The sequence below is a fragment of the Eretmochelys imbricata genome, chromosome 1 (genome assembly GCF_965152235.1).
Source record: "Eretmochelys imbricata isolate rEreImb1 chromosome 1, rEreImb1.hap1, whole genome shotgun sequence".
In the NCBI taxonomy this organism is placed as follows: domain Eukaryota; kingdom Metazoa; phylum Chordata; order Testudines; family Cheloniidae; genus Eretmochelys; species Eretmochelys imbricata.
In genome coordinates this window covers 47862680-47882420 of record NC_135572.1, presented here as the reverse complement: position 1 = coordinate 47882420, position 19741 = coordinate 47862680, and the positions used below count along the sequence as shown (strand labels likewise).

The following is a 19741-nucleotide window of genomic DNA, read 5'->3' as shown; positions in this document are numbered from 1 at the left end:
ATTTCCCCCCGCCTCCCATAAAAATAAATCCGATGTTTTATAGTTCTTCACACATGTCAGGTTCTATTGTATGGGTTCTCAACTTGGGGACCACAACCACCCACTCTTTTAGACGGAAGGGGGTTCCTGAACCTTTTTTTCTGTTGTGACATGGGTTTACTGTGTTGAAAAGACTCAGAAACGTGTTCTGTCAGGCCAAATTAATTCCTGTGCCACCCCATTCAAGACACCAGGGATGAATTTATTCCATCTAGGGTACTAATATGGCCCCCCATTACTGTAGTACCTGAGCACCTCACAATATTTAATAATTCACCCTCACATCACTTGGAGACTATTAACCCCATTTCACAGATGGGGAACTGAGGCACAGAGAGACTAAGGGTATGTCTACACAGCAGCTGAGAGTATGCTTCCCAGCATAGGTAGACAGGCACCTGCTAGCTCTGCTTGAGTTAGCGCACTAAAAATAGCAGTGTGGTCATAGTGGCACCAGTTGAGTACAATCCTGCCCCACCCACCAGGTACGTACTCAGGTGGCTAGCCCGAGCTGCTGACTGTGCCATGCTGCTATTTTTAGCACACTAGCTCGAGCAGAATTAGCACATCTCTCTATTTGCACTGGGAAGCACACTCCCAACTGCTATGTAGACATATTCTAAGGGACTCACCGAAGGTCACACAGAAAGTCTGTGGTGGAACAGGGAACTGAACCTGGGTCTCCTGGTCTGCACTCTGACCGCACGACCAGCCTTACTCTCTGGCCAATGGGACTCCTCAGGTCAGTCAGGTGAGCAGGGTTTGGTCCTTACTTCAAGAACTTCTTGGATCACCTCATCCTGATCGTTGCTTCAAACACGACGGCTCCTTAAAGTTTTGCTCTTTGTTCCATAAAGATTGCTAGCCTTTCCTCATCATCATCCTATGACTATGTCATTACTAGTGCACTATAGAAATCGCACCACTGTCCGATTAATGTTAGTGTCAAAATATGGATCTTCATATCTATGGCAAACATACCCTCTATCAACATTAGCCAATCACATTTTGTTAGATCAGCATCCAGTGTTTACAGGTTTTCTGTTTTATTTCCTGTATATCTTCTGTTTCATTTCCCTTCAGTTATCATGTTTCATATTATATAATTCACAGCTGCTCCCCCTCTTCAGTTTCTTAGGCAATCCCCCCAAGGATTCTATTCAAAATATTTCACTTCCCCACCAGTGAAACCAGAGTGAGGCAATTAGAATGCCCCAGAAACTAACCGTATCTCCAGTGATGCCTCTCCAGTGAGGCCGTCACTATGGAATATTGCCTACGAAATGTTACAGTGCTCATTTCTGTAAAGCTCTGGCCACACACTGCGGGCTTAAAACACAACAAAGGGAAAGAGGTGTACAGCCGTGGCATCTTATAACCTGAGTGATTCCGAAGGAATTCCAGCACTACAGAAGGAACATGTTGTGGGACGCCAAATATTAATCACATTCATTCGGTGTAAATTAATGTGAACACCAACAACATCCCTGTCGACAGAAAAGGTAAACAGCACTTAATGTAGCCACTTCCATATTTCATATGTGCGGCATGCACCAACACCCACCCTTGTTGCCTGTATTTCAGTCAAGCCACACAAGCAACCACGGCCTTCAGGTCCTCCCGCTGACATAGTCAGAAGCTCTCCTGCTTATATAGTGCTGTCCACACCGGCGCTTAGGTCGGCGTGAGCAACATAACCTGTCATATAGACAAGCCCTCAGTTAGTCATATTTTTTCCTTTTCTTTTAACTCATCTAATTCCAGTCCAGAATGCATGTTTACCCCTTTCTCCACATAATTAAATTAAACAAAACATGCAAACGTTATTTATAGTGATGTTATTGCACTGGGAAACACGTGGGTAAAAACGGATGTTTGAAATAAAGCTAAAGTTCCTGGTTTGTGACGGTTAAAAACAAATCAAGGCAATTGTGTGCTGAGCCTGCTGTTTCTGCCGTTGAAAAGTGTAAATGGCTCGATGGACACTTAATATTGTGGTCCCATTACCCTTTGTTATCGGTAATAAGTTGTTCCTCTTGCTATGTTACAAAAGTAACAATAAAAAGCCCTAAACAAACCAACTTTCGTTATTTTTAAATATTTCTATTATGGGGGGTGGGGATCAGGGCCCCATTGCACTGGGTGATGTATAGACACAGAAAGAGAGATAATCCCTGCCTAGGAGGGACCTACAATCAAAATCTACAGATAAAACATAAGGGATGGGGATACAACATACAAACACATGAATATGGTGACAAATTGGAACTAAAGAATTCCCTGCCCCTAACTCCTCATGAGAAGTAACTATAAGCAGGCAGCACCATGGCACTGGCACTGAATGCCACAATCACAGCGTCACTGTGCATGCCCTTGAGAAGTCAGTTGTGATGTGATACGAACAGGGGACAGGTGTGGCCGTGAGGCAACCTGGCTCTACGTGGCCTCAGGGGCACCTGCAGTGCGTCCCACCTGTAAAGCGCTGCTGATAAAATCACAGCCTCCACCTGCTCACCCTCCACGGTACTGGCGGGACAGGCAGCCTGCATTACCGTGAGAGGCGAGGAAGCTAAACGCTACAGGTACATTTGTAGGCAGGTGGATACGTCAATTCTCACTTGTGCAAAAGCATCGTTTTAAAAAAAGCCCACGAAAGCAGTACATGGGCAGGTGGAGCCGGGGGATACGTGTATATGCACATGTCTGACTCGTCAGGCAGCTGCCCTGAGTAGCACGTGGAAAGGATAAGTGTATATGTGAGGGCAGGCCAGACCATGGAGAAATTCCCACAGCACCAGAGCTACGCTGCGGTTTCCCGGCTGAATACACAAGAGTGTGAAAGTTCTGTTATTCTTGTGCCGAGTCCTGCCACAGCAATGCCATCATAACTATCCCCTGGAGATAATACCTATTGTATAACATAAGTAGTTGTCAAATAACTCGATAGTTGTTGCTGGTGGAGAATTCATAACAAATACATTATTTGCCCCTTTCACAGGGCTAATCATGATTTTCTTGATATCATTTATTTTTCAGAATTTTTCACGAAATCATTTTTGGTAGTTTGTATGTGAGCCGCAGAGCCGACTGGAGAATGACAATTCTGTTTCTTGGTAACTGTCAAGGTTTCAAAATTTGGTTGTGTTCTGCACTGGAACCAAATCAAAACCTATTGAATGTTTTCAGGAAAATGCAATTGTGCAGAAATGCCCATTTTCAGATCAAAACCTGAACTTTATGATTCAGGGGTGTATGTATCTGGGTGCTCAGGGCACTGGCCTGGAATGTGAGAGACCCAGGTTCAAGACTCTGCTCTGCCTTACTCAAGACAGAGGTTTTCCATTCCAGATAAATCTGAATCAGGAACTTGAACCTGGGGTTCCTACTTCTCTGAGCAGTGCCCTAACCACCCAGCAATACTATAAAGCCCGAGTCTTCCTTTCCCAACACCCCCAATAAAAACTTCATCAAAACAGATGTGTCTCCTCAAAACATTTCAACAACAGTTCATTTAGCCAAAAATGCTAGCATGCAGTCCCACTGTGAACATTCAATATCAGAAATTCAATCTCTTTTTATTGGACATGTAGTTCATATGGTATGTTTGTGTTCCCTGATTGGGTGAGTATAATTCTTAGACTTAGGTTTCGGGTGTGAATAATGGGTTAATATAAAATGATTTCATTTCCCCATATATTCCTGCCCGAAAACTCGTTTGCTACAATAGGTGTGGAAAACAAACACAAGAGTGGGGCAGACCCAGCCAGAGCCAGTTCTTTTAAAGATCTGAAGGAACATGGGTAGAAAGTGTTTTTGCAGGTTTTGCCCAGCTCCAGTTAATGCATTTTACTGCTAAGTGTGGGAGATGGGTACTAGGTCAATGCCATTAGTAAAGTGCTGATGTTTGCACAGTCTGGAATGGAACACTTTATGGTAAAGGTGGTTAGTTGATGAGGTCTAATGTTACAGTTGGCATTAAGGCAATTTAAAATCCATAGATTATTAATTCAATAGACGAGAACAACTATTGTGTAATCATTGCCATTTATCTGGTGAATAGAGACTGATGTTATATGTATATTTAATGCACATCATATTTACACAATTGCTCTACCACGGGTCTCAAGGCTGGATGTGCACATTATCTGTGAAGGACTTTTTAAAGCCTCATTTCAATTAGAGACTGTAACATGGCATGTGTTTATATGCACAACAGAAGTTACCGTGATATTTCTGACATAAAAGACGTGGCACTAACGCAGCAAAGGGCTGACCCAAAGCCCTCTGAAGTCAATGGGAGTCTTTCCATTGACTTTAATTGGGAGCTGGAGCAGGCTCTAAATGATTTTTCAGAAATTGTGTTAAGGATGTGCCTGTTGTCACTGTCATGAAAATTCATTCAAATTTGTCCAGGCTAAAAGCCTCAGAAAAATGGCAGGTTGCGCATGATCAGTAGAGAGGTTAGCGTTTGGCAGCTAAATTCGCTGAAGATTCCATTGGCCCTGAGCATACTCCAGCCCCTCACAACCACTAACTGTGCCCAGGTGGCCACCATGTTGACTGAGCATGCCCCATCCTGGGCTGTAGGGGCTGATCTGAACTTTCTCTGCAATTGTTCACCCAGTTGCCAGGGGCTACTGTGATGCTGGGCATCGGAACTGGCTGCAGAGAGACTGTTTCCCTTGTGCTCTCAGTGCTCCTACTTTTGGGGCCCAGACAGTGTTGGGGAGGAGGAAGATGCTATACTGGAATGCAAAGGAGTGAGAAATGGAGTGGGGGAGGGGAAGAAGGGGTTGCAGTAGCCAGAGGAGGTGGGTTGGATAGGAACAGCTGGGGGACAGACACAGGCTTGGGGCAGAAGAGCCTATACCACAAGTACAGAATTCCCTAAAGAACTTGGAATTGAACCCAGGGCTTTTCATTTCTGTGCTATCAGTAAATAGATGTGAAACCCATTTGCAAGGTGTGTCTCATCCTCCATCTAGTGACTGGTCCATATGGAGGATAACAGCCTACTACTGGCTACCTGTTACTGTTAGTTCAAGTGGTAGAGCTCTGTGCTTTGGATCTAAAGGCTAAGCCCTGATGATGATCCAAGCTGGAGGTCAGTATGGTTCCAAAAGATTGATTTTCTATTTTAAATTGTTTTTTAAAATTAACGTAGGAAAGTACATACAAAAACGACTTAACAGAATGTAAAGTTGCAAAATCAAGGACTCAAAGGTTGTGTAGTGTCAGAATTAAAGTTGCCTGTGCAAATTTTAATTTGTTGTCCTTGTGTTTATGCATTATGATGGTCTTTAATAATGTGCTCATATACATTTTTTCCCATGGGACTCCTACTTCACTCAGTGCACAGGTTGAATCAGAGTTGTGCCGTGAAGGAGGCTGTTGGCCGTGGGACCCTGTCATGTGATGTGTCCCCCACATAGGCTCCAAAAGGGTTAATAAGGAGATCAATTAACATACCAGGCTGCACCTGGAGGGAGAGCCATGTTTAACTGAGGATGAAGCCCAGCTAGAGAGGGGCTGGGAGAGGACTATAAACAGAGGGAGTTGAGAGCAGAAGAGGGATGTAGGGAAGGATTCTGCAGTCACTCTCTGGGGCTAGAGTCAGAGATTCCAAACCCAGAAGGGACCATTGTTATCAAGTAGTCTGACCTCCTGCATAACACTCCCCAGAATAACTCCTAGAGCATATCCAATCTTGATTTAAAAATGTCAGCGATGGAGAATCCACCATGACCCTTGGTAAATTGTTCCAGTGGTTAATTATCTTCACTGTCAAAAATCTATGCCTTATTTCCATTCTGAATTTATCTAGCTTCCTGAATGTGTCTAGCTTCAACTTCCAGCTGTTGGATCACATTACACCTTTCTTTGCTAGATTGAAGAGCCCATTAATAAATATTTGCTCCTCATGTAGATATTTAAAGACTAATCAAATACCCCTTAACCTTCTCTTTGTTAATCTAAATATATTGAGCTCTTTGTGTCTATAGAAACATAGGGTGAGAAGGGACTGCAAGGGTCATCCCTCTAGTCTAACCACCTACCAAGATACAGTATTTGTTGTATCTAAACCATCCAAGACAGATGGTTTTCCAGCTTTTTTTTTTAAAACCTACAGTGAAGGAGCTTCCACAACCTCTCGAGACAGTCTGTTCCTTTGCCCTGCTGTTCTTAGTTCTTAGGAAGTTTTTCTTGAGATTTAATCTAAATCTGCTATGCTGCAGTTTGAACCCACTGCCTCTTGTCCTGTCCTCTCTGACAAAAAAGAACAACTTTTCTCCATCTTTTTTTGTAGCAGCCTTTCAAGTATCTTAAGACAGCTATCATGACCCCCCGCCCCCTTAACCTCTTCTTTTCCAGACTAAACATACCTGTTCCTTCAGCCTTTGCTCATATGGCTTTCATTCCGTCCCTTTGATCGTCTTTGTCATTTGCCTCTGAATATTTTCCAGTTTCTCTACATCTTTTCTATACATTGGTGACCAAAACTGGAAACAGTACCAGAGTGGTACTATCACCTCCCATGACTTGCATGCTATGCCTCTGTTAATGCCACCTAAAATTGAATTTGCTTTTTTAGCAACAGCATCGCATTGGTGACTCATGTTGAGGTTGTGATCCACCATAACTCCCAGATCCTTTTCAGCAGTGCTACTGCCAAGCCGGTTAACCCCCATTCTGTTTGTGCATTTGTTTTTTCTTCCCTACATATTGCACCCTACATTTGTCTTTGTTGAATTTCTTTTTGTTGTCTATAGCTCAGTTCTCCAATTTATCAAGATCCTTCTGAATATTAGCTCTGTCTTCAAAAGTATTGGCAACCCCCTCACCACCTTTGTGTCATCTGTAAACTTGATCAGTGTGCTCTACAGCCAGGTCATTAATACAGATGTTAAATAACACTGGACCCAGAACAAAACCCTGTGGAACCCCACTTGAGACCTCCTTCCAATCCAACACCATTTCATGAATAGTTACATTTTGTTTCCATCACTAAAGGCAGGTTTTCTAGCTCTTTAATTATTCTTGTGGCTCATCTCTGAACCTTCTCCAATTTATCAACATCCTTCTTGAATAGTGGGCACCAGAACTGGACACAATATTCCAGCAGCAGTTGCTCCAGTGCCAAATACGGAGATAAAATAACCTCTCTAGTCCTACTTGAGATTCCCGTTTATGCATCCCAGGATCACATTAGCTCTTTTGGCCAAAATATCTGCTGGGAGCTCACGTTCAGCTGTTTATCCACCACAACCCCCAAATCTTTTTCAGATTCACTGCTTTCCCAGGATAGAGTCCTCATTCTACAAATATGGCCTACATTCTTTGTTCCTAGATGTATACATTTACATTTAGGCACATTAAAATGCACACTGTTTGTTTGAGCCCAGTTTACCAGGCAATCCAGATCACTCTGTATGAGTGACCTGTCCTCTTCCTTATTTACCACTGCCCCAATTTTTGTGTCCTCTGCAAACTTTATCCCTAGTCATTTGAAGTTTTTTATCAGCGACCTGAAATAAATGTTAAATTGCATAGGGCCAAGAACTAAACCCTGTCAGATGCTACTGGAAACATACCCACTTGACGACAATTCCCATTTAGTTACATTTTGAGACCTATCAGTTAGCCAGTTTTTAATCCATTTAATAAGTGCTGTGTTAATTTTATATTGTTCTAGTTTTTTAATCAAAATGCCATGTGGTACCAAGTCAAACACTTTACAGAAGTTTACGTAAGTATATTATATCAACACTCTTACCTTTAGCAACCAAACTTGTAATCTCATCAAAAAAAGATATCAAGTCAGTTTGCCAGGATCTATTTTCCATAAACCCATGTTGATTGGCATTAATTATATCATCCTCCTTTAACATTTTATTAATCAAGTCTCATATCAGCTGCTCCATTATTTTGCCGGGGATTGATGTCAGGCTGACAGGCCTATAATTACCCAGGTCATCTCTTTTCCGTTTTTAAAAAATTGTCACAACGTTGGCGTTCTTCCTGTCTTCCCTAGTGCTCCAAGAGCTATTGAAAAAGAGAGAGTAGAGAAACCCAGGAGAGAGGAGGTAGGGAGTTCCCTCTCTTCGGGAAGGGCCTGGGTGAGGCAGACTGAAGACGACCACAGGGACAGAATTAATCCTGGGCCCCAGAAAGGGGACAAGGCGTGGAGAAGAAGTCCTGAGGGTCAATGTTCCACCAGAGAAAAGAGCTGGGAGGACCTAGGGAGAAGTCACAGGACTAAGAATCAGAGGAGAAGCTGTATTTAAGCACCTGCTACAGGGAAGCAGCACATGGGGCTCAGAGGTAGCAAGTGGCCCAGGGAAACAGCAGCACATCTTGAAGGACAAGACCCACCTGCTCAATATATCATCCCTGCGCCAGATCCCAGAGCACCAAATGCAAGTGGGTTCCCATAACAGCCCCAAGGCAGGAGCACAGAAATCTGATCTAAATACTTTTGAGCCCAGAGTGGGGCTGAAGACTGAGACTAAAGGAGAGGTAAAAGGAACAGCCCAAGACAGGGTAGAAGGATCTTTTGTTTTTGGATTTTTACTTGTATTTTTTTTATCACAAAGGGAAGGACTGGACCACTGCCATTCACCGAATAAAGCAAGAGTGCTGTACAAAAATGCCATGTTACCACGTAATTAAAGGTTATATCATAATTCATACACACAGAGGGGATGAACTATTCTTGCATTTCCTAACTTATGAGTGCTTGACTTTGCAACTGTAGTGTTCTTTGAATATAGTTATTTTTTAATGTAATTATCAATGTATATGAAGAAAGAAAAGTAAGTCTACATGTGGGTGGGCTGGCTGGAGCAAAGTGGGGGTTGCTGGGTGGGTAATGCAGGGATATAAGAACACTGGGGCAAGGTAGAGAGGAGATGGAGGTGAGCCCTCTGGTGGGAGGGTATAAAGTTGCAGAAGATGATAACAATGCAGTCACTGGAGGGGCAGGGTGGACTCACCAGGCCCTGTAAATTTTGGCTGTGGCCCTGGATACTGCCTTCATGGCACGTGGAAAAAGGTTCATCCCCCATAAACCAAATCTGACAAACTCTGGTGAAAGGGGCTCACAGAGAGGTGAACACAGGTACATAGTCTCACCCTGTGAGCTGCACAACTGCCTGTCCTGGGTCTATCTATATCTCTTCACTGGGGACATGTAGCCCATGGAATCTGTCAGAGGGGACATGGAAGCGGAAATGGGGTGGTGACTTCTGTCCACCATCATCCAAGGATATGGCGAGCATGTCCTCTTCCCCATCACTGCAGTTATGATGCTGGGGAACCTCACTGCCACAGTACAGAGAACTCCCCCTAATTGCCAAGAGAACTAAATGGTGTTTTCCTCCTTCCAATAGCAGAGAAACAGGAGTCATCTTCAGCCTAATGGGCCCCGCTCCTTCTCCCTAGTTTAGCTCTAAAATATGTCTGTCAGCAAGAGAGGTCCTGCTACACTGAGCAGCAGGGCAAAGGGGAAAGAAAAACATGTACCAGAAATGGAAATGAAGAAAGAAATGGAGGCAGAAAACTATTCCTCTGTTCTGGCCTCTCAGTCTCCACAGAAGAACTATTCCAGCAGGACCTACTATGTCCTCTGTGGCAGCCCCTCCTCTCACCAGAGTCACCCACCAGGAGGAAATAGGAAGAAGGAAGGACTTATCACTAGCTACAGGTGTGAGGAGGGCCCAGCAGCAATGGCATTTAAAGAGAGCATGAAGTAGGCAGCATCAAGCTGATTTCCCTGTCTCAAATGGTAAGTATGCCGAGGCCCTGAACAGAACTGCACTTAATGACAAGTACTCGGGTCTGTTTGGTCTCATTCAGACTGAGACATACCTAGAAAAGTGGCAGATGAAGAGTTAATCGCTTAATGAAAGGCTGCTTTCTTGCTCTGTGCCAGAAGGAGATGCCTCTGAACATGCTAATTAGACAAGTTTGGAGGCCTAGGGATTTGCAAGTGGAACAGGTAAAAAAATGTATCTGGTGTTAATTGAAGACTAATTATCTTCATCAAGCAATGGGCGGCCAGATGTTCAGGGCTGGGGAGAGGAAAAAGAGAGGAGAACCAGGGAAAACAGGTGTGAGAGAGTTGGGTTAGGAATTTCGTTCTCTCCCTGACTTGTTTTTCCTAAGAGCACAAGCTCTGCGCTGTCCACATCTGTGCACACTGAGCTTGGACAAAAAGTCTCTAAGGTGCCACAAGTACTCCTTTTCTTTTTGCGGATACAGACTAACACGGCTGCTACTCTGAAACCTGAGCTTGGACAGCCACCTTTACAAATCTGGCTCGGAAAGTAGGAAATATTGTGTATGCTTCCCAAGCCTCCCCCTGCCCCTCAACCCCAGAGTTCCTATTTGTCACAGCGGTTACCTAGCAATGTGCAATACTCACTATTTGTTACTTACACAGTGCCACCGACGTGCAGCACTTTACAAAATGCATAGGTTAGATATGGCCCACGGCACTAACGTCTAAATTGGATGGAAATAATACGAACAGCAATGGGTGAGAGATCAGCAGGGATGGAAAGGAAGAGGGTGTGAAGAAGAGACTCCAATGTGGAGATGCAGAATGGTTGTGAATGGAAAACAGGAGGCAGATATAAAGCGCAGGATGGAAAGACGCATTTTTCACATTTGATCCACAAGAAATCCCTCTTCTTCTGGAATACTAACCCTGGGAAGCTCTGGAGACTTTACTGCAGTAAAAGCGATGGACATACTGTGTTTAGATTTCTATGCCTGACCCGTAGATGTCTTGTGCCTCTCCATTCTGGGGTGTGTGTGTATGGCATAATCTAAAGGGGAGGACATGTGACTGCCCCACATCTCCTCTGCCCAACAACCTTCCCCCGACCCTGTGCCTAGTCCAGAGCTACGGTGCTCTGCCGCCCCACTTTATCTATGTGGGGGAGGGCTCTGTCCTTCCCCCGCTGCACCTCTGGCATGTTCAGCCGCTCTCCCTGGCAGCCAGGCCTGGGTGGAGCGTGATGAGGCTGCTTCTCACATGGCTGAAGCTGGATGCTTCGGGTCGCTGCTCAGTGCAGTGCAAGCTGTCTGAGACAGCCTGGCTGGGGAGGAGGTGGGGGGCTGTCCCCACACCCAGGCCTGGCTGCTGGGGACAGGGGCAGAGCAATCTGGAAATGTGCCGGGAAGGGGAGAGTGGGAGAGGGGACCCTGGCTCGCTCAGCCCCTGTCCCTGGCAGTTGAGCTGGGTCGGAGGGCGACCTGCCGCCACTTCCCTGGCCAGGCTCTCTTGGAGCGGCCGGTGTGAGAAGTGTCTGTCCTGCCCCTGCCACTTCCCACCTGGGCCCAGCTGCCAGGGACAGGGGCTGAGCATGCTGGGGGGCGGGCCCAGCAGGAGAAGGACAGAGCCCCTCTCCCTCTCCACCCTGTAGGCCAAGCAGAAATCTCTGGGGAGTAGAGGGGGAGTCACTTGACCCCGCATGCCTCTTCCCCACCACACGTTGCTCATGGCCTGACCTCATCTTCTGTAATGTTTTGTTTCATAGTACAGCTCGTGATGTCATCTCATGCTCCATGACACCTTCTGGAGTCTCATACCCAGCAGAAACAAAGCAGCTAAGTTGCAAAATGCTAGTTTCCTGGTTCTGGAGCTGTTCAGCTGCCAGCATTTGCCAATGAACAAGTGAGGATCCTGGAGGCAACTGCAGCCAGGGGAGTTCCTGGCAATGTGGCACTGTTGGAGCCATGCTGCCAAGGAGGGTTGCCGTGACTGCTGCTGTAGCATGGAGCCTCTATCTGGCCCTGGTCTCCTGCTGAAGCCCCTGAGATTTATGCAGGTCCGGAGGAATCCATGGAGTCTGGCCCTATGGCTTGTTCTGCAAGACAGCAAACTCCATCTGAACAATAAGGAAGGAATCTCAGGTACAACCTCCCTGGGACTTGCTCCCCTTTAGCCCCCTCCCATGGGTTTTCTCTACATTGTTTGCGGGGAATGTAGTGTTCCAAGGTTTGTATGCTCCCCCTGGGAGAACACATTACATTGGTGCAATAGGGTTCATTCAAAGGACAAAACCACTACTCTTCAGACATATACAGAGAACAGTGTTTGAACGGAGAGGATAGGGGCACTTTCCTTGGCTTTGTTATATTTCTCTGGACACAGTGAAAGTTTCCTGTCTATGACTACTTATCTGATTCAAAGATCTGTAAATGAAGTATTTTACATATTCTCAAACAATGGCCACCCTTATTAATATACCAATTTTGCCTTTGATATGGTTACATTAGTATTTGCAGTATCCCTGTATTTCCCTGTCAGCACAACAAGGAACACCTAGGGTACTGCAAATGCACACATATCCCTCCTTAGGTATAAAGATTTCTCTGTAAAGCTCCATTAATATTTATGACAATGTATAAATAATAATAATAATAATAATTAGAGCTGGCTAGAAAATCTTTGATGGACCCACTTCCCATCTGAGAATGCAGTTCTGCTGAAATTGAAATGCTTCATGAAATCATGTTGATTTTGCTGAAATTTTATTTTTGGGGAAAAGTTCCAAAACACTTAGTTTTTTCTTTTCAAAATGACCCTTTGTTTAAAAAGGTTTTATTTTGTATTATAGTGTATATTATGACAGAATGTTCAATTTTTAAAAGTCATAATTGAAATGAAATGGAACTTTTTTTGGAACTTTCTTTCAGTCAATTTCAAAATGTTCATGTTTCGTTCCTAATTGGAATAAAAGAAATGTCAGATCCTCAGTGAAATGAAAGTTCCAATAACAACATCCCTACACATTATATAAAGAGCAATTTCTTGCAACAATTTTATTTGAGAAAGGTTGGGAAGCTCTGTACCTACTTATATAGGCTCCTCATTTACCCAAAGAATCAGGAGCTTGTTAACAAGGTATCTCCACTGTTTTTCAAACTTACATCTAAGCTGGAACTGGCAGAAGAGGAGGTGATGCCATTATCACAGAGCTGCCCAGTGCAGTGGGGTGGTGTGGCCATGCTAGTGTTCAGCAGAAAAAGCTCTATCTATAAATACGACAGAAATATTTACATATAGTTTGTCTACTTTTTATTTAAATAAGGGATTCCTTTCCAAAACATGCATCCGATGAAGTGAGCTGTAGCTCACGAAAGCTTATGCTCAAATAAATTGGTTAGTCTCTAAGGTGCCACAAGTACTCCTTTTCTTTTTGCGGATACAGACTAACACGGCTGCTACTCTGAAACCTTTCCAAAACATGTCACTTGGGGCTACTCTCCTGTAGATGGCACTATTGCCACTTCTAAGAGGCAATCTGCAACACAAGAAAATCCTTTGGCTTTAACACAGGGCTTGAAATTGGGCCAGAAATTTCTTGGATTATCAGGCTAAACTAGCTGGTGGAGGTCAGTAGTGACCAAAGTCACAGAAGTCTGTTTATATTGTATTGTGTGAAATGATTGGATAATCTTAGTTCAATTCCTCGTGGACAGTTTCCTCACTTCACGTAATATACCATCACAATTGGTATCTTCAGCACATAAGCTGAGGATAGAATTAAGCATTATGAATGTGAAACATTAAGCAAGAACTATCCTGTTTCAGATAAGTCTGAAATTCCCACTGAAGTCAATAGGAGTTATGCTTATATATCTGAGGGCAAAATTTGACCCTAGCTAATTAATCTGCTAATTAATTATTAATTAAAATATAGCTGTCCACAGGCATACCAATCATTACCCTTCATAACTGGCTAATGGCCTGTGTAAGAACCACTGCTTTCATTTTCCTTTGCTTTCTGACTCTGAGTCAGCACCTCATTTGTTATCTATCCTTCTAGATAACAAGGTGGCAGTCTGTTTTAGTTGCAATTTGATGGGTCGTAAGCATTACTTTGTATTTCAAATTCCTTGGTACGTATTGGTTTTACAACAGTTTTTAATCTTTTTTTTTTTTAAAGGATTTGTTCAGTGGAGGAGGAGAAAGGAACATTCGTTCTGAGATATCAATGAACAGTCAAATTTCTCTCCGAATGGCTGTCAAGACATATTAGTATAGATTAAATGGAAAAAACTCATGAAACTTTAAGGTTGCAAAGTTAGTCACTTAAAAGGTAGGACATACTAAAGTTAAGGTTGCACATGTAACCTTAACTCTATCCCTGTTGGTGTACACACTGCAATACAGTCTTTATCTAAAGGAGAAATTGAATACTGCCATGTAACTAAATTAACTGTATAGTTTTTGTCTGAAGAAGATCTTTACCTTGGTAAGGGTAAATCTGCACAAATGTTAGTGTGAAAGCATGCAAGAAAACTTGCCTCTCCCTTTGCATGGCTGCACAAATGCTTAATCACAATAGCCATCACCGTAAGCAGGGACTGCTCATCCCTTCACTGAGCAAATTACTCAAAGATAGGGAGGAAGTGACCATGGCCCTGTCCTCTCTACTGTCCTGTAGGATAGGACTAGTGCATTGGGGAATTTGTAGGGTGCCTCCTCACACATGATCTATTCTGGTGCTTCCCACCTGTGAGGGGGTGCAGTTCTATACCATCCCCAATGCAGGGCTGTGTGAAAACTGCAGCAATTGTGCAGATAGTACCATTGAACTGAATGGGACTACTCCCAAGGGTGACTACTACTCAACTTGAGTAACAGGTGCACAGTCAAGCCCTCCAGAATGTTTGTTCATGAAAGAGGTGAGACTGGAACTCAGGAACTGGCTCCCAGGCCTGTGTATTTTCCTCAACCTCAAGGGAGCATTTTGACTGGGAACAGAGCAACAGGAGGGAGGGGGGAGAGGATCTTTTATAAGATCCTGGCTTTCCCCCAAAATCTGGACATTTATCTGAAGCAGATGGGAGCAACTCTGAGGCACAGCAGAAAAGATAGCATTTTACTTGTATGCAGCACATTATTCTTTACATGCACATTTAGATTCCCACTAATGTCAATGGGTGTTGGATCAGGACCTCTGCGAGCTTAGCAAGACATCACCATGCATGCAGACCATGGAATTTTCAAGCACTCATTGCTTGTACAAATTAAAACTAAATTCTTCAGGAACAAAGCCATGTCTCTCTCCTTAATTAGGACTATTCCCCTGCCATATTGCCTTTTAACTCAACCCTCAACCATTTTGCCTGTGCAGGGACTTCTGTACTTTTTTGTATTTCCCTCTGCTTTTAATCAAGAACACTCCACAGTCAGCTCAGAAAAGAGCTTCAAAAATGCCCAGAAGTCTCAAGGCTGGAAAAAAAAATAAAGGAAAAAGAAACCCTCAGAAAAATATTTTAAATATTTAGTGTTTCACAAAATCTTCCCGTCACCCAATTTTTTTCCCCTCATTCAGATTCCCCAGCCAGCCAGCTAGATCAACTCCTACTTGGGAACAAGACAGAACTTCTGGTGCCCCCTCTAAGGCAGCTCTCTCCTGCCCCATCAAAACCACAAACCAAACATAAAAAAAAAGCATGTAAAGCGTTTCAGAATTGTTTTAGAAGGTTTAAAGCTGGGCTCTTTTTTTCTCCACTCCGTGCCCAAAGTTTAGTATTCGCTCTTCCAAACTTAGAGACAAACTGACAGTTCTGGGATGTTACAGAAATCCCGAGCCAGACCCACTGAGACCTCTGTCTGCTTTGCACTGCCCCAGCAACGCAAAGCAGTCACAAACCTGGCTTCACCTGGAGGGGTACAAAGCAAACAGAACAGACTGGTGAATCTGGCCCCACATCCCACAGCAAGTGGCTTTAGAGGAAAGTGATAGTTAAAACCCTTCAAGAATACTGTGGTTTCCCTTTAAACCTTCCCATTGTTGTCCTGGATTTGGTAAACAGATATGCTTTTCTAATTATTCTGTTCCTTCTATAAGGGATACTGCAAATACTGAGGTATCGTTATTTCATGTATCTAAGGGAACTGACAGGTTTATAAGAGTGATCACTGTAATTTGGATGACAAGTCAGCATTACCCAGCCTGTGGTGAATGGGAAGTGCACAGGTATACTAGGAAAGTCTCTTTTCCTCCCTCTGCCACACTTTGAGAGATTAAGTCTATGACCAGTTTGCACCTTTGTTGCAGCTTTCACAATTTTAGTGAAGTTGTCCATTCCAGCGCTAATGTACAGATGGCTGGCACCTTTTGTTTCTGCATGTCTTACATCCTTAAATCTATTCTAAAACCCCTCCACCTTCATTACAAAGGCATCAGTTACAGCACTCGCCTCTAGCTCAATGCGCCGATCTTCGATTCCCAGCTACATAGTATCTAATTATAATACCCTTCTCATAGCAACCGTTACAATGAAATTATACACTTGGCTCCCAAGAACAGAGTTAAAATTGGGCTGGAGTAATGAGTAGCTCGCGCAGATGACTAGCATTACGACACAGCATTAAACACCCTCACGAATGCTTCTAATGGGGTGCACTTACCTTCCGAAAGAAATGCTGTGTTGTTACAGCGAAGACCTCGAAGCCACGACTGGCCCTTTTAAGTTCCTCTTGAATACAGCTGAATTGCCTGGACTGCTTGTCACACTTTTCCTTCAGCTGCTGCATGAACTGCCGTTCGGCCTCTCGAGTCTGCAGATCTGCCTTGGTGGAAAATCCATTCCTTGGAACAGCTGCCCTTTGTTTAGGGTGTCCTACAAGATGAAATATAAAAACAAAGACCATAACCCGTTACTGTATATGCATAGACACAACCTCTCATGTTTTGACGGCTCCTGGAACTTGACTAAAAAATAGCCTGCTGCATTCACACAAGCTTTCTAGTGAATTTACTTGTAAAAAGTGCTTGCACATCAAAGCACAAGTTACTCCTTTGGGCTTAATCCTTCAAGGAGCTGACGCAGGCTTGTGGGGCTCGGGCTAAGGAGCTTTTTTAACAGCGGTGTAGACGCTTGGGCTGGAGTCCAAGCACTGGACCCTCCCCCTTTGCAGGATCCTAGGGGCCAGCTTCCAGCCCCAAAGCCTGAACGTCTACACTGCAGTTAAACAGCTCCTTAGCTCGAGCTCCGCAAGCCCAGGTCAGCTGGCACAGGCCAGCCACAGGGTTTTAATCGCAGTGTAGACATACCCGAAGTGTGTCCTGCGTGGTGGCGAGCACCTTGAGCTCCCACTGATGCAATGATAGTTTAGAGCATTCAACACCTCACAGGAGGTGTCAGTGCAGTGCAGGACTGGGCCCAATGGTCCTCCTCTCATTAACAAACCTGTGCCCCTTTTCAGTATTCTGTACACCCTCCAGTTACATACAAGCCAAGACGGGCACAGAATCAAAGGAAAGGCATGTTCTGTCAGACAAATGTCATATCCTTCTAGAAAAGCTAAACAAGAATTAGGGTGACTGTCAGGTATATTCGCTCACTTGCTGTGAAACTGTTTTGTGAGTATGGATTTAAGTTAGTCTTCTTCTCTGAATACACTACTCTCTATGCCATCTGGCACACAGGTAATCAAACTCACAGGTCAGTGGCTTTCCGAAGTCTGATTCAGAATCCATGTAGCTAGAGATTGGAAAAGGGGGAGGAGGAACAGGAAGAGATTCTGCCTTTAAAAGAATGAATTCATGGAAACAGGGATCCAGTGGACTAAGCACAGAAATGGAGACAGCGGACCCAAACCTCAGGTGTGCCAAAGAATTGATTGGTGCACCTGGGAGGGCACTAAAGGTAGCTTTACTTCACCTTTCTGCCCCTCCTCTGAACAGGGTGATGGCCAATTCAGCTTTTGGTGCAATTTAGAACAGCTTTGGGGTTGCTCTAAATTGAACGAGCATTTAGTGATACCCACATCCACCAAGGGCTGCAACACTGCCTGTATTTTGCCAGAGGATTGTGCTCTTGTTAACCCTGCTATGCCAGTACAGCCAAGAGAGAGCAAGCTGGATTCTATTCATTTTTGTGCCTCATCAACAGATATGTAAGCACATTCCAATTACAGGACCAATCACTTATAGTTGTGCAACCCAACTGAGGACAACGGAGTTGCACACGTATCACTGAGGACGCAGTATAAAGAAAATAGGATTGCAAAGCCATCACTGATAGCCTGTTCAGCTGTCGAACCTTTACCTCTGGTGATGATGTGTGAGGAAGAAATAAACCAGTCTGACTAGCAGTGCTGGGGATGAGTTCGCAGGACTGGCAGTTTGAAAAGCTGTTCTGGAGTCACTGAGACACAAGCCGTACAGAACCCCCAATATGCTATTTTTACAGTTAGTTTTTAGAGCAGAACTTAAAATTTCAGTGCTTTCTTCCATCTCTAGAAGTTATAATTAATTCTCCATTGACTGACTGACTCACCAGAACCCAAAGGAATTACTTTGCAGGTCTATATAAAAAACATCAGCTTGGAAATATAGTGCTCAAACTTTACCATCACTTCCCTCTTTTTTTTTTTTTTTTTTTGGGGGGGGGGGGGGTTCTATTATCCCTGTGCAGCATTAGCAGCCTTCCTGATGTTGTTGCTGAGGGAAGTGCTAAGGGAGTCAGCCACAGTGACAGCAACCCTGGACAAAACTCATAACCAGCAAGCTGCAGGTGGTGGTTAAAGCACCACTGGCTCGTCATGGGTTCAGGTCTGCTCTGAGACTTTTGAAAACATTGATGCATTTTTCTGAACTACGGATCGTCTGCGCTCCGGAGACTTTACACCAGAGAACGTTTCTACCACCGTTCCACAAATCGGGTTTGAGTTGTCACTCCCTGAAAACAAAACCCCGCTGGTGGTCACCGGTTCGTAATATACATAGGTACCATCTTCATTTTCAGTACCATCATTTTTTAGATCCCATCTACAGCTATAACAGAGACCAGGCAGGAACCCAGTTACAAAACAGTTACAATTTGCAATGTACAATGGATGGGACTTCTCTATGTTCCAATAAACATGTTAAAACCCCAGACAGTCCATGGCTTTAGTGAAATTCCGGGACAAAAGTAAGTCCTGTCTACACTACATCTTTTTATTGGGTTGTAAATGGGCTGTGAGACGTGTTAATAGTTATAGAGCAGATAGGGCCTTATTGTGAGTATGTTGACCTGATATTCCCTAGCCTCCGCATGGCTGTTCTGTCTGAACTGTCAGTCATACTGGAGCCACTTTATATGGTCCCTCTGTAAGATATGGTCATGTTCCAAATCCTGCTCTGATACTTGACTAGCATATAGCATTTCCCTAGGTTTTATTACTCAGTCGCACTGAAGAAAAAAGGAAAGCTGATGTTCCGGAGGTGTTGGCTTCATCGCTTTGGAAATTTGCTCTGGCTTCATATTTTTATTAAGGAGCTTCCATACCAAACGCTTTGTGTTCTACTGGGCAACACCTTGCATGGATTACGACACTGTCTCCCTCTTCATCTCTGATCTCTTTATATTTTTTAGCTCCCTCCTGCACACCATGCTGGAACATTTTAGCTCCTACAAGCTCATCTACTTTAAATCTCTTCTTGGGTCTCATTGGTTGAACTTTCCTCCCAGACCTTAGTCCCAGAGGCTCTAGTCAGCAACGGGGAGAGAAGAAAAGGGTCAGACATCTCGTTAATAGGTGCTCCAGTAGAAGATAGATTTGGCCTAGGTACCATACCCAAAATGAGTGTGTATGGGGGTGTTAAGAGGACGACAGAGGTGAAGATAGACTTCCTTGTGTGCGTGCACGTGCATATCATGAGTGTGGATGGAAGGGAAATGTGAAGAA

The 19741-nt window shown here is 44.1% G+C and overlaps 1 protein-coding gene across 1 annotated transcript in view; it reads right to left on the bottom strand.

Moving 5' to 3' along the window:
- The window catches only part of MTUS2 (microtubule associated scaffold protein 2), a 288663-nt gene that overhangs the window by 75156 nt on the left and 193766 nt on the right, over positions 1-19741 (bottom strand). Inside the window, exon 6 of the mRNA XM_077806292.1 lies at positions 16475-16686. Coding sequence (XP_077662418.1) covers positions 16475-16686 — 212 coding nt within the window. The remainder of the gene's footprint in view (positions 1-16474; positions 16687-19741) is intronic.